This window comes from Ursus arctos, unplaced genomic scaffold (genome assembly GCF_023065955.2).
Source record: "Ursus arctos isolate Adak ecotype North America unplaced genomic scaffold, UrsArc2.0 scaffold_11, whole genome shotgun sequence".
In the NCBI taxonomy this organism is placed as follows: Eukaryota; Metazoa; Chordata; class Mammalia; order Carnivora; family Ursidae; genus Ursus; species Ursus arctos.
In genome coordinates this window covers 13,366,351-13,390,891 of record NW_026622775.1, presented here as the reverse complement: position 1 = coordinate 13,390,891, position 24,541 = coordinate 13,366,351, and the positions used below count along the sequence as shown (strand labels likewise).

The following is a 24,541-nucleotide window of genomic DNA, read 5'->3' as shown; positions in this document are numbered from 1 at the left end:
AAGTATCAATTTCTAAACTGTAATATCTGTTAATAAGTCATTCTTAGTAGAATATAAGTGATTTCATTTTCAGAGATATCCTAATTTAAGAAAATTAAACATGAAAAATTCTAATTTATAAGAAAATGTTTGGGAATGCTTCACTTTACAAGTGGATTCATCACAGTATTATTTCAAGCATTCATTTACAAACTTTTGGACTAGAGAAGGAGAAACTGAGGTAAAACAGTAGAAAGCAGTGCATCAGAAATCAATGGAAAGCAACTCTGAAATAACAATGTAAACAACAGAGATTAAATTTAGAAAAATTCAACTTATGTACCATTTTTCAGGAAAATAACTACAAACTTCCTTAATGACAATTTTTTTTTCATAAATAACATGATCTACCCAGCCATAAAAAATCACTGGAGTACCCAAAACATACCTGGACATTACTCTCATCCTGTCTCTGGGTCTCCTAGAAAGCTCCTCTGCCTGCCTACCATTTTTTGTGCTGTCCATATGGTACTCTCCTTATACTTAAGATGACAGTACATATACCACCATTTCCAGATACCCTTATTCTGTCTTCCCTCTACAGGAACACAGTACAGATCTTTGTACGATATAGATCGAAGTACAGTAGTAACACAAAAATGAAGTGATAATCTACTTTTGATGGATTAGAAAATACTTCACAGGTGTGGTATGGATGACTGGGAAGTTGAAAGGGGAATGGGAAGAGAAGCAGCATCTTGCAAAGGCAAGGGTATAAGAAAAAAAGACTACTTTATCTTTGGAAACACAGTTCAGTTGGGGGAGGATTGGGAACAGCCAGAGATAAGGCTGTGAAAAGGAAGAACTCAAATTTTTGACTACTTTAATGTTGTCTTATTAATTTTTTAATCTCTGGTGTCTAGCATAACAATAGATCAATAAATGTTCATTGAATAAATTTGCTGAATCAGAAAATCACAAAGTAAAAAAGTTTCCAAATTCCAAAGGAACAATATTTCTTCAAACTGCTTTTTGCAGGTCAATATTTACAAAATAGAAGTAAATAGAAGTTACATTTACAAAATGTATTCAAAAATGCCAAACTGATTCAAAAATACCATGACAGCTCAGATAACTGAAATGACAGCTAAGATACTGAAATATGGTTTACATTGCATAATATTTTATTTCTGATGAATTACAAATATGAATATATGCAGCAACTTTTCTGAAGCGACTTATCTAAAACAAAAATTCTTCAACCAGATGCAATGGTTTGTAGCATTTTTGTGAATGTCAGAGACACTTTTGGTGGCCTAATGAGGCCTATGGGCTCCTTGGAATGATGTTTGTAAATGCATAAAATAAATTTCATAAGATTGAAAGAAAGAAAAAATTCATAAGATCACAAAGAAAACCAATTATATTATAATTCAGTTCTAACCATAGACCACAGTTCTAATCATGGACCCTACTTTAAGAACTCCTGATAGAGGATATGGGTTAACTTGGAAAATGAAGACTAGATACTTCTTACCTAGTCTACAGATAGATAAATACATAGATATAAAAATATAATATTCCCAACATCTTAAAAGAAACTCATAATAACTTGCCAAGATTAGGATATTATATGAAGTTATTTAAAGTTTAAATAACCTTTGAAGATTGTATCTGTGGTAGAACAGGATGCATCCATTTCTCTTTTCTTTTTTTAAAGATTTTATTTATTAATTTGACAGAGAGACAGCCAGCGAGAGAGGGAACACAAGCAGGGGGAGTGGGAGAGAAAGAAGCAGGCTCCTAGCAGAGGAGCCTGATGTGGGGCTCGATCCCAGAACGCCGGGATCATGCCCTGAGCCGAAGGCAGACGCTTAACGACTGCGCCACCCAGGCGCCCCATGCATCCATTTCTTGTTCGTACTATGTGCAACTTTTGTTAATGCAGAATTTTCTAAAATCATTATATTACATCTGTACAAAATTAATAATAATATACTAATGCTACATTTGTATCATCACAAATCTCTATCTAGTTTTCCAAAGATGACATAAATTAGTACACTTCTTCCCTTAATCGAGGAGCTCATGAGAACCAGTAGGCTAGACTGACAATTTTTTGGGCCCTAGCATACTTAGCACACTCTGTATTCAAAATACTTTCAGATGCACTACATAAACGACCTTGCTGTAGGTTGTCTTTGGGGTCTATAATTAAGAAACACCTTATAGTTAAAGCTGTCAAATAACAAGATCTACTAAGTATTGTAATAAGTAAACGTCTTCGTAGGATAGCTTAATCTACCACTTTATAGATTCCAAACATACTTTTGAAAAATTGTAAGGTAAAGCAACATCCTCCCTAGCATGGTAGGTGAGTGAATTCCAAAAGTTTCAACAGGAAAAATAACCCTGATTTTGACTTTTTAATGTGTATATCACCTTAAAATAAATCAAAATTTTCATTTTTTAAACTCTGTTTTGCTAAAAGAAGCTTCTAAACCATAATTCCAAAATTATATTTCTTGACACCACAGTTTAAAAGAAACATCTGACATTAAATAATATAAAAGACCTTGAATCACAGTACATACTAAAATATAAGAGTTTTTGAAAAGAGATTTTCTTTTTTAAGGAAAAGAACAAGCTAGGTGGAAAAGGGTATCCCTTCTGACATTAAAATAGCTATCTTTTAAAAAACTACTTGTATCTTCTAGAGAAAATAATTAATGGAGTGACTATTAGTGCTAAGTTCCATGAACACTATGCATTTATAAAAAGTTTTTAAATTAACAGAGGAAAAAAAGGTCTGTTCTTGGTCACTTATTTTTACACTGTAGTTAAAAATACACATTAACTACCAATGAGTTTAATTTATGAACAAATTTAAATAAATCACTTTCACGGTTTATCACCACTAATCATGAACCTGGGCAAATTGTCCAAAAAGCTCATTTTAAGAGCCTCTAAAATGTAAAACAAAAACAAAAACTCTATTTTTTTCCATAATTAACTCTTATCTACAGTGAGTGTGTCTATTTGGAATTCTTATGACAATGGTAGGTAAATCCTAAATTGCTTTTGCAAAATAAGTTTTTGGTGTTTTTTTTTTTTAATTTCTCTTTCACAGGTTGAAGGAGCTTTGCCTAGGCCATAATCAGAAAACTGAAAATAGAAAATTAAACTAACAAACAAGTATCAATTTAGCCAAAAGTACATTCAATCAGAATTTTGTGTTAGCACTTGCTACTCCTTTCAAACACTGAGAATTAGCAATGCTTTTCTTTAGAGAACAGAATTAAAAATGAATCAGATCCTAATCACAAAGAACTTCCTAAGTTTAAAAATCCCTCACAAACAGCCTTGAAAATCCCTTGCAAAAATACATATATTTTTCCAGATAAGGAAACATTTTGGCATACTCTGCTGTCTAATAAAGCCTTGCAGTACATTTTGCAAGCATTAATCAGACTTTGCACTGATACAGAAAACCCTGTAGCAGGATAACAAAACCTCAGAACACGCTCAGATTGCAGGCTTTAGAAAGCCTCCCTAGTACACCTGTACAAGTACTTCCTGTTCTCCGACAATGTTTAAAAGTAGTTTGATAAACGCCCTATAAGTCGCCGTTTAGAAGCTAAACATTAACTTTATAAATTACTACTACCACCCAGAAATCACCAACCCAAAGATTCTCACGAATCCAGTCATCTCCCTGCTCCAAGGAGCGCAACATAACCATCCGGAACCCTTTAAAAAGCTGCTGCTCGGGCGAGGCAGTGGCTGCTCCGCAAGTGAGGGGCCAAGGAAGCGTAATATTCATAATCCCAGCGACCCAGCTGGATTCCAGGTTCTGCCTCGTGTCCGCCCTCAAACACAGCAGCAATGAACAACCACGACCCAGTAAATACAGCACCTCCTCCTGCCTCCCGCGCGCCTCCCGCCTGGCCAGACGCATCTCCTCCAGGGCCGGGACCGGGCGGGGAGGAGGCGGGAAGGCTGCGTGACCTCGGGTGCCTGAACCCCGGGAAAGAGTCCGCGGAGCGGGGGCGAAGGATGTCGCAGGGCTGCTAGGGGAGAAACAAGGTCTGGCGTTGGAACGGGGGTCTCCGGCTCAGGCCCGGGGCGGGGGTCGCAGGTCGTTGGATCTCTACAGGGACTAGTTTCCGAGACTTACCTTGAGCTCTGCCCTCCAAACGAGAGGGAGAGTGCGGTCCAGGTAAAGAAATATGGGCCTTCCACTTCCACAGGACTACCACCCACTGGCCCAGCTCCGCCTCACGCCAACACCCGTCTGACACTAACAGCTGCCACCGTAGCCGAGGCTCACCGGGAACTGAAGCAGAGGCGTCTGCTCTCGCCGCCCAGAGCTCGACCCTGCTCGCGGAGCATGCGCACACACCCCAACACCCAAGGGCCAGTCAGGCCAGTGACACCTGCGATCAACAGGTCCCGGGAGACCCGCCCCACTCTCCGCCCGCCCCGCCTCCTCGGGAAAGGCCCCGCCTTCACGCTCATCGAGCTAACCCCGCCCCGCACGCGATTTCCCGGCTTTCCGGACCTGGAGAACTGTATTCCCGCGGGGGTTCGATTGGGCGCGCGATCCAGTTGACTTACTCCAAGGCGCGAGATCCCGCGAGAGCAGGAGCTTGACCATATCCCCTTAAGGCAGGAGCGGAGCGTTAGGGTTTAACTCCTGGAAAAGGTGCGTGCAGGTTGGCTTGTGTGGCGTAGAAGGAAGGAGGGGATAGTTCTCAAGTGCGGGTGACTATTCCGTGCTCTTGGTCCATATATTCGGTATTTTCTAAGCTCAGGAAAGCGGACCCGCGAAGGACTGGTTAAGTATTGTTACCTGAGAGAAAACAGTCTGTACTGCCTGACTTCAAAACCGCATGTGGATATGCAATTCCTTTTAGCTTTCTGTGAATCATTATGATTTGTTTACACTTAAATGGCTTCCATTGGCGTGAATGTATATTCCCCAAGTGGTTGTTCGTGACTATTAATAAAATGAAAGCTTTAATAGCGTTGACTCGGTTAATAGTTAATTGTGGTAAGAAAAATTTGGCTGTCTCCTTACTCTGCTTTAGAACAAGTTTTAAGTTACAAGCTATTGCTTCGGAATTGGGCTAAACTTTGTTCTGTAATATATTATTGTTGTTGTTGTTTTTAAGAAGTTTTAAAAAAAACCACTGCCATCTTTAGTATCAAAAATCCCTCTCAATAAGTAATAAATGAAATTTTGAAACTCATTTCAAAGCTGATGCAGGTAGAACATACAGGTTATAAAACTGATTTAGGTAAAGTCCTAGGTAACTAAACGTTTATTTGAAGAATTAGAATGAAGAAACATTTTACATTGGTATAGGTGCATTTTGCTTGAGACTGAATGAATGTGAATTTATTTAGCATTTACTATAATCCTTTCACTGAATTAAGCACTAAAGGAAATACAGTGAAAGTTAAGACATAGTTCCTGTCTTCAAGAAATTTAAAACTTTTGGAGGAGGAGGAGGAGAAAAAACTGCATTAAAAAATTATAACACTATTAACTTTCCTTTTGGTTTCCCTAATACCACTGTTTCTTGGTTCTGCAGCTACATCTCTGATACAGTTTAAATATTTTTCTTAAGGCCCTCTGTGTTCCCAAGCTCTCCATTTTCTTTTGTTGTCTGACCTTATTCCTCTTGTATCCTTGAACAATCTCTTTTCCATCGTGGACTTAGCTACCAGGTGTCCCAGTGCACCGAGGACTCCCAGATGTATATCTTCAGATTAGACTTTTAAGCAACAACATCTTCATTTGAATATCACACAAATACCTTAAATAGGTTCTGAATTGATGTTGGTATCTTTAGCATTCCCTATTCCTGATACCATGACTCTCCCCACCCATCTGGAAACTACCCCATTTTCATTCCCTATTTCAGGTAATGGCACCCAGTTACCCAAGACAGAAAAACAGGAGTACCCCTATATTACATTTCCCTCACTTCCTCTATCCTACTATCAAATTCTATGGACTCTTATCTCCTTAATTATCCCTCAAATCCACTCTTCAATCTTCACTCTCACTGTCTTGGTCCATCAAGTAATTAACACCTCTCCTGAATCATCTCCCTTGGACAATTGCAATAGCCTCTTGTTATTTCCCACTCCACTCCAACCTACATTCTATTAATAATTTTTCTAACGTGAAAATATGATCATGATATTCCTCTGCAAAGATTTCAGGGGCTTCCCATCACCAGTAGGACGTTTCATGATCTTGCTTCAGACCGTTAACATCATCTGCCATTCTTGCCTGTTTACTCCACTGTAGCCATACTGAACTCCTTGATTTTCTGTGGATCCTACCACGTTCTTTCAGGATCCTTTCGGTCTCAGTTGAGTTGAAATTGAAATTGAAAACTTACTTCCTTTATGGAACCTTTCATAATTTTCCAAGACAGACTTGCCTTTCCTTCACCCTTTTTGGACTTATTTCTATTTTAACAATTATATTGTACTGTAATTATTTATTTGCAAATGTAACTGACAAGTCAATCCCTTCTCCACTCTTGAAAAATAATTTAAACTGTGGATAATAAACACTCATTCTATCTCCTCTCCTCATTTAAAGATTACAGAAGAATGCCCTTTAGTTCACCCTTCTTGAGAATTTGACTAAACACTGAAAAACACTTTTTTAATCCTCTAAGTTCAAACTTTCTACCAGTTCTTGGCACTTCTAAGTACTGAGTTTTAAATTATAGGCTTGTAGTAAGTCACAGGTTAAGCATCAAAAAGGCAGTCTGAAGCAAACAGATGGGAAAAAGGAAAATTAACCTTGCACTACATATCCCACCCAGAAAACATGGTGGCTAGGAATGTCTTTCCTGCTTTTAATAATAACATATACACAGGTTTTAATAACAGCTAAACCACAGGGTGGGCATAACTCCAAGTGGGGTATTTCACCCTTTACTGGCCCAGCGATTGGTGTATGGGTGATTCAGGCTCATCAGCATCCTTTCACAGCAATTTCAAATTGGATCTTTTCTCTGGTTGCAAAGCTGTAAAGATGGGAGCTCAGAGCTGCTTGTGGTGATGCATGTTGCCTATTTAGAGTAGCTGGTCTGAAAGAATAATGTAGATACGGGAGGAAGTGGGAGAGAGAAGAGAGTTCCTGAAAGTCCTCTATCCTCTTATAAAATAGGAAATTCAGGAGTTGAGTGCTTACCAGATGCCTCAGAGCTCTGCAGCATGACATTTTGTTAAGCATCAGAAGGTCAAATTCAATATCCTTAGCACCTTGGCCAGCTCTTAGTCAAAACTTTACTAACCATACATCCCAAACCTTAGCCTCTGCTATGCCAGAGTCAACATTTGTTAGTTAACCATAGCTAGTGGTTAGCCAGTAGCCTCCTTAATTTTTGCTGAGTTATTGTCAGCTTAGGCAATTTCATTACCCTTGTATGTTATTTCACTTTGAAACATTCTAATTTTCTTATCTGTAAAACTGTGATGAGAAATAATACTTACATATGATGTCTTTTGATACTGCCCTAGATAAAAGCAAGTGAAGTCCTATACTGTATATTACAGCCATTAGTGCTATTATTATGATTACCAGTACTGTTGTCATCAATGATAATGTGATGCTATAAGAATCTATACATTGTTTTTCTTTCTGTACTATGTATTTGATTATAATCTCAAAGATGTGGGAGGCTTTAGATTACATCTGGCCCAGCCTCCCACTCACTGAAGGATCATCCCCATCAATGGTTGTCCAAGTTCTGTTCAAATATAGTGACATGATAGAAAACTCGATGCTTTGTGAGACAGCCTATTCCTTTTTAAGACTAACTTAAGAAATTTTCATCACAATGAATTGAAATCTATTGGTAATTTCCACATACTGGTCTTATTTCTGTCCTTTGTAGCAACAGAAATCTATATTCACTTTTCCATAAGATACTGTTTAACTGTGAAAATACTTTTTTTTCAAGTTAAAAATACTCAGTTTTCTCTCAACAATTTTTTTGAAGGCCTAGTAATATTAAGCTTATTAATCAATCCATTCATTCGTAATATTTAAATATTTAAAGTGAATTCTAAAGAACAATAATAATGCAATGCATTCAAACATATTGCATAAAGTAGTGATGAAATATAAATAAGACAAATCAGAGCTATGAGAAATTAAAATACAAGTAGAATGTAAAGAATGAGAGAAAAGAACAAAAATGTGCATGAATCTATAGCTTAAACATGTTTGGCTCTGATCTAAAATCAAAAGTGGATATGATATTTAAGTTATTGGTAACAGGAAAACATTTTTCTGTCATCATCTAAAATGGTTTTTCCCCATGTGGGCTTTCATCTAAGGAGGCTCTTATCTATGTTCACCGGCAATGGACTCATCACCATGTCCCTGGAAAATGCAGTAACAGATTTTATATACCATCCATGAAACTGAGCTCAGGATGCACTTTTGCTGTCAACTTCTGAAAAAATGTGTCAGTGAAAAATAAAAACATTTTTTTTTCAATTAGCCCGATTAGGGTTTGTGCGTAAATATTCTTTCTCTTTAATTTTTTTATAAAAGTTTTATAACATGTTTTACATGTAAGAGTCTTTAGAATCTTAGAGATGGAAAGGATCTTAGAGATTAGTTCGTTAAAGTCTCATTGTATGGATGAGAAAGCATAAGTTCAGGGAAGTAAAGTTAGCCAAGCTCATGCTGGACACTAAGTAGAACCAGAACTGAAACCCAGCTCTGAAACACTTGGAATTGGCCTGTATGAAATATTTTCCCTGAAATATTCTGAGGTTTCATAGGAGATTGTACTTTTTTGTATCTTAAAGTACAATGAATTTCTTCTATATTCAAGTATTAGTGATAAACATACTTGGCATCTTTATACCCTCTGGAAAGACAAGGAAAAGGGAACATAAGGAAGTTGAGACCATTTCACAAGACTTTCTTTTTCTGAATTGTGATATCTATTGTAGGACTTCGACTTTATGAAAAATACTAAGATGTTTGGAAATTTACCAAACTTGTTTTCTCACCCCTGGGAACCTAACAAATCTAAGCCATGCACACACACACACACACACACACACACACACACACAAGACTTTACATCTTAGGCTGACTTGTTTTTAAAGTAGTTCTTTAAGAAATACAAGAGTAGAATAACACCATATCTTTTGCTCATAGCATATTGGCTGAAGCACTGAGCCCAAAAGGAAGTTGCCCTGGAGAGCACTTTTCTTTGTAAAGATGACAAAAATATTCAGGGCACCAGTGTTTTCAAGTTGAACTTCCTTATTGAAATTCACTTCACAGTCAAAAGGAAAAAGGGAAATACAACACTTTTTAATAGAGTAAGACAGTTGTTGGTATAGAAATACTTCAAAGAATTATAGGTGTGATAGAAATACTTCAAAGAATTATAGGTGTATATAAAGCAGAAATTCTAAAGGACTGAATTTATTTCTAATTCTGAACTATTAGTGTTCTTGAGTCTTTCATTCTCTGATCTGTAAAACAAGCCTTAAAACTGAAATTGTGCTGGGGGAAAACAAACAATCTAACTCTTGGCAAATAATATCCCGGGAATGTGTGTTAAAGACTTTGTACATTTTATTTTTCTTTTAAGTTTTTATTTATTTATTTGAGAGACAGAGAGAGCATGAGCAGGGGGAGAGGCAGAGGGAGAGAGAGAAGCAGACTCCCCACTGAGTGTGGAGCCAGACTCAGGTCTCAATCCCAGGACCCTGGGATCATGACCTAAGCCGAGGTCAGATGCTCAACCGCTCTACAGACGGAACCAACCAGGCGCCCTAGACTTTGTACATTTTAAAATCAAAGTTTTCTGATTAAATTGTTTTCTACAAGTTTTGTCCTGTTACTGTTTCAAATTCTTTTTATTCTGAATAACTCTCTTTATGGAATTAGTTATAATAGTTTTAATGTGATGAAGAAAAGCCATTTCAGTTGCCAAAAACTGCTGAATTTCAATTTCAAACAGCAGCTAGCAGTAGGTAGAAGAGCAGCTTTCAAACATTGTAGACTGCAACCTAGAGAAAGCAGTATATTTTACACTATGATCTAGTTCACATGGACATGTATAAAACAAAATCAGTAATTTCTTAAACCATTATTACTGTGAGTGATGCACTCTGATATTTTATTCTTTTCTATTTCATTTGAAAATCTTCTGATCATAACCAATTAAATTGATTTCTAGACTCCCTAACAGAACAAAACTACAGTTTGAAAGATGTGAGCAAAAGATTTTTAATAGAAGGAGCAGGTCCCCCTTCAATATAGTGTGGAAATTTGCTCCCTTCCAGTTAGAAAAAAATATTCATTTTGCTTTGATATTATCACATTAACAATTTTTCACTGATTAAAAACTTCCTAACATTTAAAAAGGCCGTTACTCTTTGGCTCCACATTTTTACTAACATTCACAGTTCACAGTTTTAATCCTCTATGGTTAATAAATGAGATGTACAAATTATGTAAGGCTATATCCATATAGATAAATATGAAATCATTTACAGTATGCCACCAGAAGATGTGCAGCTTATGTCTATGTGGATGACTATGTTCTCAGCTGAGATAGGAGAGAGAGAGAATAAGATAGTGGAAAGCACGTGAGATCAGAAGCAGAATTCTTGGGTCCTAATTTTAGATATGCAGTGTGAGATTGGGCTAGTTTCTTAACTTCTCTAAATTTCCATTCTGTAAATGAGGGAATTGATTTCGAATATTTCAAGATAGTATCTAAAGTTCTTTGAGTCCTTGATGGCTGTTTGTTTAAACCAAAGAGTGTTTTATTATGCTATTAACATAGTCCTAGTGGATCACATTTGGCAAAATCATAACTTGTTCTTTGTTTCTTCTTTTTTACAAGGTAAGTTGGAAAAGAAGAAAAGGTTGTTACAGGTAAATTGTATTTAGGTGAATTTTTCATTATTTTAGCATCAGCTCATAGAGGAATCAGCCCCTTCCCCTGGTTATGAACTCCAGATGCCCACTTTCTTTAAGCAAGGCAGGACCCCCTCAACCCCCTACCCTGCTCCTGCCCTTGAAAGGGAATGGGAATGGTTGTTTGTATTCACCATCCTCTAGAGATAATTGTGCCAAAACATTAGAATCTAGGGGCAGTATGGCTTTTTTTTAAATTTTATTTTTAAGTAATCCCTACAGCAATTTGGGGCTCAAACTCACAACCCCAAGATCAAGAGTTGCTGAACCAGCCAGGTGCCCCAGGGGCAATATGTTCTGTGATTTATAACATTCCAAACAGGAATTTAAATGAAAAATCTTTTTAGCTGAAGGAAAAAAAAAAAAGAAGGAAAGGTTTATGTAGCCATCAGTTCCATGGGAACTCTGTTCTGATTGGGTGATGTGTTTTCTGAAGAGGTAGGGTACACTGATCAAGGAAAGTATCCACCATATTGATTTTTAAAAACTCTTAAGTGACAGGCTGCATGGGGTATGGCAGCCTTGCTGCCCCAAGAGGACTTTTCTCCCTCCTTTCTTCAGCAACTTCACTGGTCCCAGCTGTCAGCTTACCCCCACCCCCACCTCCGAGTGCAAGCACGGTGCGCAGCAGGATCTCAAGATTCTGCCAAGAACATCGTGCCATGATTGGATAGGAATCCCAGATAAAAATGCAAACCTTTGATTTGTTCACTCTGACATCCCTGAAAATGGAATCACCATTGGAACAAAAGCTAAGAGAATTAAGACAAAAACCAGAAGGATGTAACCAACAGTTCTGTACAAAACAGAATTTGACTTTTCATAAGAAAAAAGAATTTATTCACTCAAGACTAAAAGCTAAAGGCCTGGGAACCGAAGCGGAATGAGGTCAAAAAGCGACATTGAATGCGAAAGAAATGGCTGACTTTTACAAGGAATTTTTAAGTAAAAATTTTCAGAAGCACATGTTTTATAACAGAGACTGGCATGGCCTAATTTTGCGATCACCTTCTTCATGGGGAGAATGGCCCTGGAGAGGATTTGGAGCAAGCTCAGATTGAAACAAAAGGAGACCAGAGTCCACCTGACTCACTCACCTGGTGTCTGAGTTTCTAGAAGTGGCTGGTTTGGGAGCTCATTTTATGGGGGCTCTAAAAACCTGTAGGTGATCTCTGAAAACCTCTAAGTCCCACACCCTTAGTTATGCAGGCCCCTTGGCTTATGTTGGCACAGGTTGGGCTGGGAGAACGTGAGTCCTGGTGAGCCATGGGCCATGTGGCTCTTTCCTGACTATGGGTTCCAAGCTGGCTCTCATTCCGGGTGTGACCTTAGATAGAGCCCAAGTACTATGAAAAAAAATTCCTAAATGACATACAAAATATGGGAAAGCTCACAGGAAGTAAGACTATTCTATCAAAATCCTAAAAAGGCTATCTTAACTGCAATTTTGAGTCTGGAGAACAGAGCTAATGCAAATGCTTATCCTAAAAAGGTAGTCAGACCACTTCAGTGAAACACTGAAGTTTCTATGTCTATATTTAATAAATTCCTTACTCCAACATATATTAGTTCCAAGTCAGAGCCAAGTATATTTATCCCAAAGAATTTTCAATGTAACCTCTAATCTAGCTTAGTTCTAAATGCCTTTGGTTTCTTACTGCATGATGTTGATAATTTTTTATTATATTCATAAAAATAGCTAACATTTGTTGAAGACTTACTGTGTATGGGGTAGTATACCTTTTAATGCATTTATTTTTAAGGTAGCTACAAATATTATCCCCTTAATCCAGATACATTTATTCATTTAACAAATTTTTATTGTTCTTTACTATCTACCAGGCATGGAGGATAGAGCAATTAATAAAAAAGGCCACATTTCTGCCCTGAGAGAACATTCATTCTGGTGGACAAGATGAACAAGGAAGGAACAAATAGGTATATTAATTTGGTGGGTCATAAGAAGGCTCCTTGCAGATTTCCAACAACATGATTGACCGAGGACCCCAGTTCTAGTGCACGGTGACCCTCATCACTTCATTTGGGCCTAGGCTGCCTTCCACAGTCTGCTCCTAGCCAATGACTGACTGTGACAAGGACACTAAGGCAGAACCATTTCAGGGAAGCACAGGGTTTCTCCTGCAGGTGACTTTGGCTCAAGGGTCCTCCAACAGCTATGCTGCATCCTCCCTCAGCTGCGTGGCAGTGTGGAACAAGTCAGCACACTTTCATTTGGAATCTCTTGGCTCTTCCCACCCTCTAGACTCCTTCCCCCTTTTCACCTTTTTTTTTTTTTTTAATTTAAAGATTTTATTTATTTGTTTCACAGAGGGAGAGACAGCCAGCGAGAGAGGGAACACAAGCAGGGGGAGTGGAAGTGGGAAGCAGGCTCCTAGCAGAGGAGCGTGATGCGGGGCTTGATCCCATAACGCCGGGATCACACCCTGAGGCGAAGGCAGACACTTAACGACTGAGCCACCCAGGTGCCCCCCCTTTCACTTTTGAGAGCATTTTTCCTAATACAATTTTTTTAGATTTAACCCCATCTTGACATCTGCTTCTCAGAGGACCCAGACTAAGACACTATGTTCGGGAGTAATAAGTGCTATTTTAAAAAAGCACAATAACGGGATACCTGAGTGGCTCAGTCGGTGAAGTGTCCGACTCTTGATTTTGGTGCAGGTCATGATCTCAGGGTCATGAGATCAAGTCCGCATCTGCTTGGGATCCTCCCCCTCACTCCCGCTAATGTGTGAGTGCTCTCTCTCTCTCTCTCTCAAATAAATAAATAAAATCTTTTTTTTTTTTAAAGCACAATAAGGTATTAGAAATATTTGCTCTGAAATAAGGGTGGTCAGGGAAGGTCTCAGGCAGAGGTAGCACTTGAGCCACATAAAGAATTAGAGAAAACTGACTTACAGAGTGAAGTGAATTGCATGAGATGACGTTGCTGATTTCTGGTAGATCAGCAGCTACCTGGCACCTTCAAAACAACTGCTTTTATGTTATCTGTAAGTAAGTGATGATACAGAAAATGTGCTGAGAGTATCTGTTTGGGTGACAATTCACATTAGACGATTGTGTACATGTACGATCAGAACTACTTCAGAAGGTATGAGGAAAAACCTGCAGACAGCACTAAATAGCACAATTAATTCCTGTCCAGGCTAGCCTGTATTTCCTTTCAGCCTGCTTCATTTTGGCATTCGTTTTTTTGCCCCTTTCATTTATATTTATTTTGCTAGTGCTGCAGCTTCTATATTAGTTCTTCAATCAGCAGTTTTAAAATAGGGTATGACATTGAATTTATCTTTTTTCCTTCTGACTTTTTCCGGTCCTATTTCCTGAAACATCTCCGTTCCCTACAGTGCCTAAGCTGTCACTGAAATGTGTTTGAAAATATACCATAGAACAGAAAAATAAGCACATTCTTTTTGGATCTGAACTTTAACCTCTTAAAATGAGCATTTCCCCCCTTTCTGCCCATGTGTACCAAATCTTCCTATTGATATCCCATTATATTGAGAAAGCAGGAAAAGTTTCTATCCTGGGTTAAAAGCCAGCCCTTCTAGCTAAGGCATTGAAATAGAGACACACCCTGTTCTTGATCTAATAATGACTCCAGTTTAAGCCCTGGAAATCTTTACACAGTTTTACTTATTTTTTTCTTCGTTCTGCAAAGTTTAATTTTTTTAAGTATTATAATTTTCCAAAGACTCTTTTTTTATATTGGTGAAGTGCTTTGGGCAAAAGCTGGCATTCTTCCACCTTTCATAGAAAGCGAACTGCCCTTCTTCCTACAGAATAGAGCATGTGGAGGTTGAAAGTATTTTTCATAAGAAAAGAAGCATTCAAAGCAATACTTTCCTAAGCTTAATAAAAAGCAGTTGTGGCTGAGAAACTGCAATGATGTCATGTAAGTTTTATCTTGCATAAGCAGCAGAGTGAGGAAATTCCAGAATTAATAAGTCTGCTGGTACAGCTGTGCCCTGAGTTGGAAAGTTCAGGATGTTCTTTTCATACTCACGACTGGACATTTTGCTCTACATTAGCCTTTGCAAGAATAATTGACTCCCTCCATTTCCAAGCTGCTAAAACATTTATAAATGGATCTATTTAGAAAATGTAGAAGTTTAAATGCATTCAATAAATGGTGACTTAGACTCAAAATTATTGTTTATATTTGCCTTGATTCTGTAATGACCAATAATTAGTTATTTTCAATTATCAAGTGCCTTTGAATAGTGTGTTAAGAAATGGAAAACCCTAACTTTGAGAAATGATTGAAGGCAGTAGAGTTAAAAGCCAAGAATGGTCTTTTTAACCATAGCTCTAGTTATTAATGTAGCTCTAGTTATTATCCAGAGAACAATTGGCCAGCTGATCGTCAGGAAATTGGCTTACATAAAAAAGGAGATAAAATTTCATGATCCGGAAGTCTGTTGAATAGTATAATGGAAATTGAGAGAGTTCCATCTAAAGTTTTGAAAAGTAGAAAATATTTTCCTTTAAAGGAATGGCTTGGCTTTGGTGTATGATCACACTAGACGACTTCTTTCAACCTTATGATTTCTTAGTGTCATGCATTCCTTTCCTTCCTTTCCTCTTCTTTCCTCCTTTTCCTCTACAGGGGAAAGAAAAGGAAGAATACATAGATCAAAAGGAGCACGATGCTGAGCAGAAATGAGCGAATTTAATCTGAGTTCGCTTTTGTGGTGCTAAAATTTCAAAATTAAACATGCATGTTGCTTGTTTTGTTGAGTCCACGTTCAACACAGCCTGACAGCGCAGCCTCCTCTGATCAGGAGTGCCTGAATGACTTTGAGGGTGACTCTGAAATTGTTGTTTATAGCTGCATTTGCCTCAAATTAAGATAATGAAGACTTATTATTATTTTGTCTAATGTAAAAAAAATAGCTTAAGGCTGAATTTTATTCTGAAAGAGAAGATAAACAATGACTAGAGCTTATATTTTAGAGCCAGATTTAGCAAGCTCTCCCCCTTTTGTGCTAGAATTAAGCAAATCACCTTAGTTCTCTAAGGCTCAATTTTCTTATATAAAATTGAGATTATTTATAATACCTTCCTCACAGGATAATTATGCAAATAAAATATGGCAAATATATGTTGAGGGGGCTCAATGCCATGAGTAAGTACAGTGCCTGGCATTTAGTAGTCCGTCAGTGAAAGTTTTTTTTTTTTTTTTAAATTTTCTTTCTCCATTATTCCATTTCTCATGTATACAAATGTGACTGGAAAAGATGCCACAGTCTTTCTGCTGTTCTAAATAGACTATCATATTTCTTCAGACTTTGAAAGGTTTAGCTGCTTTTCAGGTCAATGGAAACCTATTCAAAATTCCTTTCAAATTCTCGATTGTGTAGCAACCAGAATGTGACATTTTGGCATTTCTAAAGGTGTCAGACAGCTGGGCTAGAATTAATACACACTTCCAGGAAAGGAAGAAATACAGTAGTGAACAGAGTTATTCCATCATTTTCTATCCAATTCTTAAAAAAAATAAACCAACTTAAGATTTTCCCTTTTAAATACTCCTTTATGGTAGTTGCAGAGTGGGGAGTATTGTTCTTTACCTAGCATATTTAATTGCTGGGCCCCCTTTTGGTGGTTGACAGAATGGTGATATTGAGCATACAGTTTAATTGTTTGGAGATCATTGAAATCATGCAATAAAATTTCAATTTAATGAGAAATAGTAACTCATTTCAAACTGCTATTAAAAATAAATTATTTCATCATAATGCGTAATAGAATATGACTAATTTTTATCTTTTAAAGCATTAAAAATGGATGAAAAAACAGCATGATAGGAGCCTTATGTCTAGTTTATCACAGATGCCAATGTTATTATTTTAAAACAGATAAACACCAAAACTTAAGTAAAACTAAGTAATCTTAAAGATAGATTTTAAATTATATGAATTCTCTATTATTTCAGAATGTATTCATGTAATACTTTGATATTGCTACTTTCTAGGGATTGCATTTTTTTAGCAGCAATTTTTAAAAAAATTTCTCTGCTTACAAGACTAGAGGATGATTAGAACAACCACCAACTCCAATGCTGCATACACAGATTCTTTTGTAAATATGTTGTTATGTGGCATTTTCTTTACTATCTACTCTCCTTCCTAAACTTAATCTGGTGCATAGTTTTCTATGGCTGAGGCATTCGTTCTCTGGCATAAATATCTATCACAGAACTCTTAACTGAATTAAAATGGGAAAAATTGATACTTATTTCTTAATAATTCTATGCTATCTACTCCCTTTATCATATTTTAAGACAGATCTAAAGCTATATATTAGTTTGAGCCCTGTATATCAATATGTTCACATATCTCATGACTGATGTGTGCTACTTTGCTTTCAGATGTTTTCGTGCTCTTTCATTTCTTGTTTTTGTATGTATTTTGTAGTATATACTCTCTAGTATTTAAGGACTAAGTAGAATTTAAAGATTCAGGGAAAAAAAGCTGCTAATTCAAATTATACATCTCTCTTTCATGTATATATATTTTATTTATATGTATATTAGCATATATTTTATTTGTTTTTACTCCTCTAAAAATGCATACATAAAGTTGAACCTAATCAACGCAGAGCTTTGGGATTTATGGAGCTTGAATTCCAAGTACACCCTGACCATTAAGATGAGTATGATGTTCGTTGAGTCACTGTCTCTCTGTCTGCTTGACTTAATACTAAATGAATATAGTAACCCAACTGAACTTTGGAGAATGTCATCGGGAATAGTTACCTAGTGATTCAAAGCCGGTCAAAACATACAAAGCAGTTTAGAAATTCTAAGAATGACTAATGAGAAGGCTTTATCCAGACATGCTGTTTTATCCTGGTCACCAGAAAGGAACCCTTTACGACACTTTTCTCCATCCATTATGTTTGTTCATTGGCTTCCATAGCTTTCATCCCTTAAAGAAAACTCCAAATGAGTCTAAATATCTTGCACTGTACTTTAATTCGATTCTACTTGAAAAATTTATTCAAAAATAGCTCATATTAAAGGAAAAGAAGTTGAAACCTTTTGTTGTCAGTTACTTTCCTGGACTTTATCAGAGAAGGCTGGATTGTTTAGACCAGGTGAAAACAAAATTATGAATAAAGACAAGTGAGTTGAAAGTTTTTAAAACAAGATTTTGAATTGTTTATTAGCATTTGATCTGAGATTGAATTTAAATGTGATAAAAGGAAAATTGCTAAATTGCTATTAATTATTGCTACTAATGAAGAGTGTAAGAGGCTTTGCCAGTAAGTAGAATAATAAAACAGCAACATTTATGTTTAGAGGGTTTTGTGGCATATACAACTTTCTCTTCATAGGTCTTCTGTTTCTGGTACAGTGGTGTCCTCTGTAGGCTCAGTTGTTATCACTATAGGAACATTCTCAGATATCCATCCCTTTGGAGTCCTATTAAAGGACCGTCTGCCAGAAAGAGGATTGGCAAAAGCCATAAATCTGGGATCTGTTAGAAGTAGTAGATCAAAATCTGGAACCTTGAATTTAACCATTTTTGATGCTTTTTCAAAACCTCCAAATGGGGTGGCAACTCTGTGGGAAGTGAAAAGAAAAAGAATATATTAATTAATTTTCAAATTCATTTGCCAGAAAATAGAAAACAATTTAATTTGTGATTCTATGGGTATGTTGTTATAGTCTTAGTACAATTTTCAGTTTTCGATCTCTGAGGCAAATATTTTTAATTAAGTACTATGATATGATAAAACAGATATTTGTTAATACATTGGTATAAAGTCCCTTTGTAGGTACTCTTAGTTTGGGACTAAGCTAATCTATTCTATACCCTGAGCTCGTTGAAAACATTTCTTGCCTTTGTGTCTTTGCTAACAATGCTTCCCCTGCTTAGGTATTTCCTCCCTGCCTTCTGTCCACCTGTGTATGTCTTGTGGCCTTTAAGTTCCAGCTTCCTCTCAATTATCCCAGCCTCCTCACTGTTCTTTAGCCAAATTCCTATAGCATGCATTGTTATGTCAGTCATTTGATGCTTATGATATAGTACTTTGGCTTGTTAGCTTTTTTTTTTCATAATATGATTTGGTCTGAGTTTGTTTTTTCATAATATGGTTTGGTATAATTTGTGAATTATAAACTCTTTGAAGGCAAGAAGTGTGTCTTTTGCATCTTTCTATCTCCACCTCAGTAACCTCAAAATTCTATTTTTCTTTTGAATAAAGTCCACCTTCTTATCTTGGAATTCAAGGCCCCAAATAACATTCCAGCTTCCTTTGATTTAGCCATTAATTTATTTATTCATTCAGCACGAGGCATTTCTAAGTGTTAGGGATGTAACAGTGAACAATGGAGTCAAAGTTTGAGCTCTTAATATTCTTTTTTTTTTTTTTTTTAAGAGCGAGAAAGCATGCATGCATGTGGCGGGGGGGAAGGGCAGAAGGAGAGGGAGAGAATCTTAAGCAGACTCCACACTGACATGGGGCTCAACCTCACAACCCTAAGATCATGACCTGAGCTGAAATCAACAGCTAGAGGCCTAGCCGACTGAGCCACCCAGGCACCCCAAGCACTTATGCTCTAATGAAGAAGACAGACAATAAAAAAAATAAACATATAGACAATACTTCCGATAGTAATGAGAGCTATGCAGAAAATTAAAGAAGTATAATTTTCTAGGGCATAAATGAATGACTAGATAGCCGGAGAAGACTTCTCTGAAGAGATGACTTTTCTTTTTTTTTTTTAAAGATTTTATTTATTTATTTGACAGAGACAGCCAGCGAGAGAGGGAACACAAGCAGGGGGAGTGGGAGAGGAAGAAGCAGGCTCCTAGCAGAGGAGCCTGATGTGGGGCTCGATGCCAGAACGCCAGGATCACTCCCTGAGCCGAAGGCAGACGCTTAATGACTGCGCCACCCAGGCACCCCTGAAAAGATGACTTTTAAACTGTCACATGATGGTAAGAAGTTAGCCATTGGCAGTACAGCTGAAACACATCAGTATTTCAGGCATAGGGAGTAGGTAATGCAAAGAATCTAAGGCAGAGATATTGTTGATATGTTCAGGAAAAGAAAGAAGGCCTATGTTGGTAGACAAGTAGGTAAAGGTTGGTAGAGAGAAGAGAGGACAGAGAGGTGGATTGTATGGGACTTTGTCCAAGTAAGGAACATGAATTTTATTCCGAGTGTGAAGGGCGGCACTGTAAAATGTTAAGCAGGGAGTAGTGTAATCCGATTAAATTTTTGTAAAGATTACTCTGGCTGGCTTTTGCTCTGTGAATAGATTATAAGAGGACAAGAGTGGAAGGAGAGAAGATACTGTGGCAATTCAAGTGAGAAATGATGGCGGCTTGGATTTCAGGTGTTTTCCATGAAGATGGAAAGAAGTGAGTGGTGTCAGGATGGGTTTTGGGAGTAGAGTCAACAGGATTTTCTGATAAATGGATAAAAATTGTCAAAGAAATATAGAAATCAAGGATAGTTGTACGTTTAGAGTTTTAGCAACTGGCTGTTGGAAGACAGAGAGGAACAGTTTTGGTGTGTGAGTAGAAAACAATTTTGACATCTCAGTGGGAAGGCCCATTATGTCTGTTTGCCCTGTTCTTTTTATGCCCCCTTCATTCTAGCCAAATTGAATGCAGTGCTTACTCTTCTCCTTTATACTCTCCTACCTTTAGTCATACTCTTTTTTTCTCTGTTGGAGTACTCTGACACTACATTTCTAAGTCTCCTTTAGGTTATAACGTTAAGTTCTAATTTGCACTTCTAAATCACCTTTACGTTCTTTCAGTTCTAAGTATGTTATTTAAGTAGCATATGTGGCTTTCTTCTTGAAGCTTTCCTTGATCTCCCACAGCCAGAAGTAGGTCTTGCTCCTCTAGGTTTCCATGGACTCTATTTTTACTTCCCCTGTAACCTCATTTCCTATCTTCCATTACATCCATTGATATATCTGCCTTGTTATTATTATTATTATTATTATTATTATTATTATTATTGCCAAACTGTACTCCAGGAGGACACTCTCTGATCTTCCATTACATCCATTGATATATCTGCCTTGTTATTGTTATTATTATTGCCAAACTGTACTCCAGGAGGACTGGAATTCTCTCTGATATATCTTTGTAACTCATTACAATATACTTGTGTAATGCATTGTACCTAGAAGATCCTCATACACATTGGACAATGGGAAGACTATAGGGACTGTCCAATATTATGGAGATTATTTTAAAGCCTGGAAGAGATCTGATTTTCATTGTAGCTCAGTCACCCTGTGATCATCTTGAATATCTTAATCTGTGTGACAATATTAAGAGACCATGGAGTCTGACTAAGTAAGGAGACAGTGACTGATGGACTTTGAAATATGGGATGGCTTTGACATGTGCAGCTGAAGTATTGTTGAAGAAAAGAATAAATGAAAAGTAAAGATACAATGTGATGGGGGAGTGCTTAAAATTGAGATTTTTGAAGGCAACACAGGTATCAGTAATGACAAACTTTAAGAAAAGCCAAGAGTGGCTGAGGTGGGATTGAGAAAGCGATCCTTAAAATGAGACAAAGACTTAAAAGGGTGGAGAGTTCATATGTGGATACGTGGATATGTGGATAAATCATATGTGGATAGTGAAGCTACCGAGAAGTATGACAGGAATCGTCCTGGGGAGGAAGACAGTGAGCCAGACACTAAAAGCCTCAGTGAAGGTAACATCCACAGAGTGGATAGAGGATCTCAACAATGGCTGAAGAGATGGTACATGGTATCACGTTATAGAACCTCTGTCTTATTTCCCATAATTTTCTTGTCTTCCTCTCATTTGCTCCTCTCTGAAGAGCAGTATGTTTTATTTTCTGTTGCATCTGTTTTCAGGATGACTGACCTGGTGATATTTTCCCCAAATTGCTGTGGAAGATATGTATAATAACAGGTCATTGATTGGTGCAGTAACCTCAGTCCGAGATAGTACTTAGCAATCATATCAGTATAGATTTTCACATCCAGGGCCTAAAACCATTACTCTGCTTGTAAGAGAGATCAGTTTATTTTTTATTTTTATTAAAGATTTCATTTATTTACTTGAGAGAGAGAGATATCAAGAGAGCATGAGCAGGGAGGAGAGGGAGAAGAAGGTTCCCCACTGAGCAGAGAGCTAAATGCGGAGCTCAGTCCCTGGACACTGGGATCATGATCTGAGCTGAAGGCAGACGCTTAACCAACTGTACCACCCAGGCACCCTGAGAGATCAGTTTAGAAAAGAACTTGAAGAACTTAGATTATCATTCAGATCCTTTACGATTATTAAACTTCAGAAGTCATAGTAACGATTAAAGCTATTATTCATTGACTAGGTACTAATATACCAGACCCTTTTTTACATGATTCACAAACTATCGGTAGAATCACACTGGGATCTTATTAAAGAGCAGACACTAATTCAGTCAGTCTAGTGTGTGTCCTGAGATTCCACATTTCTAACCAGTTCCCAGGTAATACTAGTGCTACTGGTCTATGGATCATACTTTGAATACAAAGGCTTTACACGATTTTTTTCATTAAATCCTCACAACCTTATAAATTGGTTCTGCTTATATTCCTATTTAATAGATGATAGAGACACAGCTAAGTTGAATGACTTGCCCAAAGTCACCCACCTATTAAGTTGTAGAACTAGGATTTAAACCCAGTCAGCCTGACTCAAGGGAGGCCTGTTTTTCTAGTCACTACTCTATACCACACACCCACGAGCTAATTCTTGGGGAATATGGGACCTTCTGAGATCACTTACTAAGCAGAGCAGTGTGTTTAGGAATGTCAGCCTACTTGGACTGTGTCTAAATGTTTAGGAATGTCAGCCTGAATGGACTGTGTCAAACCAGGTTGCTGTCCCATTCATGATGCAACTAGCTGATTCAATGTCCACATTTTGTCATTCGATTTAGTGAATTGAAGAGTCTTTATTGCTCAGAGTTGATTCAGTACATAAGTAAAACTTATTCTTGGATGTCCAAGATGTCCAAGACAATATTTTATCATTTTGGAAGATGTCTGTTGTATATCAATAGTTTGTGCATTTGTTGATTCAGTCATTTATTCATGTAGCAAATTACTGATGGCTTATTATGTCTAAACACCTTGCTATGCGCTAAGAATTCAAAGACGGAAAGATTGCAGTTCATCTTACAGATAAGTAGAGAGTGAAACATGAGGAAAAAAACAACACATCATTGAATAAGATAGTTGCTCCAAGGGAAGAGTGTCCTCCACGCAGAGAAGCTTAGGGTAAAAAACACCTTAGTCTGCCTGGTTGGTCAGTAACCACTTCCTAAGCTTGGAGCCTGGATTAAGACCAGCCATGTAATTTGTAGGCCCCAAATGAAAACATGGGGCTCCTTGTTAAAAAAAATTGTTAAGAATTTCAAGGTAAAAACAGCAAAGCATTGAAAACCAAGATAGCCCTTCAAAGCGTGGGCATCCTACACAATTGCACAGGCCTCACACACACTTGTAGGAGTTCAAGAATATATGGTTATCCATGGATACAAGAGGCTGGAGTTCAACATTTCTAGAGTCAGGCTGAATTTGGCCAATTAACCTTGTACCTAGTAATTTCAAAAATGAATTTTACTCATGTATTTTTCCTAAATTAACTCAAAGAAGAAATGTTTTTCTGCCACTGAAATCTAATATTTGAATTTGTCGTTTAGTGCATGACTTTTTGCCATTTTGTCCACTTCAGTTTTGTTTCTCCCTCCAATTTGTAGGTCATTTTCTTCTCTTCTAAATGAAAGCATTCCCTTCCATTCCATCACCCATCTCCTACCTCCTACCACTGATCCAGTGAAAGGTTGTTGTTTGAAAAGCAGTTTTCTTTTCTTTGGCACCGTAGAGACTATATCCTGTTTGTTTGAATGTTTTTTGCCCTCAGCACACAAAATAAAGTCCATTAACAGAGATGTTAAACATTCAAAGTGAGAGATTATTTGTAAGAGTCTTAAGATCTCTGAAAACAGTGTCAAGTTTTACTCAAAGTCAGTGAAGCAAAAATATCCACTAAAAGATTTGGAATATTCTATTAAAAGATAACTGTGCATCTCTGTAATTCCCACAACATAAATTCTTCAAACATAGATCTGAAAATTATTTTTACACCTGTCATCTATGTAATGAGTAAGAAGCGTGTTTCACTCAGATTCTCAGTTAATAGATGCTTTCTTGATTATTTTGATTGATCAGTAATGGGATTGCATTTGTTAAAACTAGTAGTGCTGGACATATAATATGCCCATAATAATTACTGATTATTCTATAAGGTAAAGAATTATGTAAAATGGTTATGTGGAAATTAAAATAAATTTTCTACTAAGTAGATAATGTATGTAATACATTTAAAGTCACTTAGATAATCATGATTATATACAGATGAGAAAACCAATATAAGGAGAGGTTAAGTGACATAAAGTCATACAGCTTTTCGAAGCAGAACTGGAAAACGTGCTCCTAGATTATTTTTCCTCACATGTTATAAGGGCTGAACATAGTATTATTTGACAAAG

General features: G+C 37.1%; 2 protein-coding genes across 4 annotated transcripts in view; both read right to left on the bottom strand.

The window, feature by feature from the left end:
- The window catches only part of USP53 (ubiquitin specific peptidase 53), a 63,139-nt gene extending 58,648 nt beyond the window's left edge, over positions 1-4,491 (bottom strand). Inside the window, exon 1 of one of the 2 annotated variants that reach the window (XM_026499247.4) lies at positions 4,310-4,491. The gene's annotated coding sequence lies outside the window, so the exon portion shown is untranslated. Of the gene's footprint in view, positions 1-4,156 lie in introns of both variants that reach the window. The other variant, XM_026499246.4, reaches the window with a different exon arrangement.
- A 13,640-nt stretch (positions 4,492-18,131) lies between these two features.
- The window catches only part of MYOZ2 (myozenin 2), a 37,882-nt gene continuing 31,472 nt past the window's right edge, over positions 18,132-24,541 (bottom strand). For both annotated transcript variants that reach the window (XM_026499244.4, XM_048212123.1), the window contains exon 6: positions 18,132-18,560. In XM_026499244.4, coding sequence (XP_026355029.1) covers positions 18,326-18,560 — 235 coding nt within the window. In that variant the 3' untranslated portion in view covers positions 18,132-18,325. The remainder of the gene's footprint in view (positions 18,561-24,541) is intronic.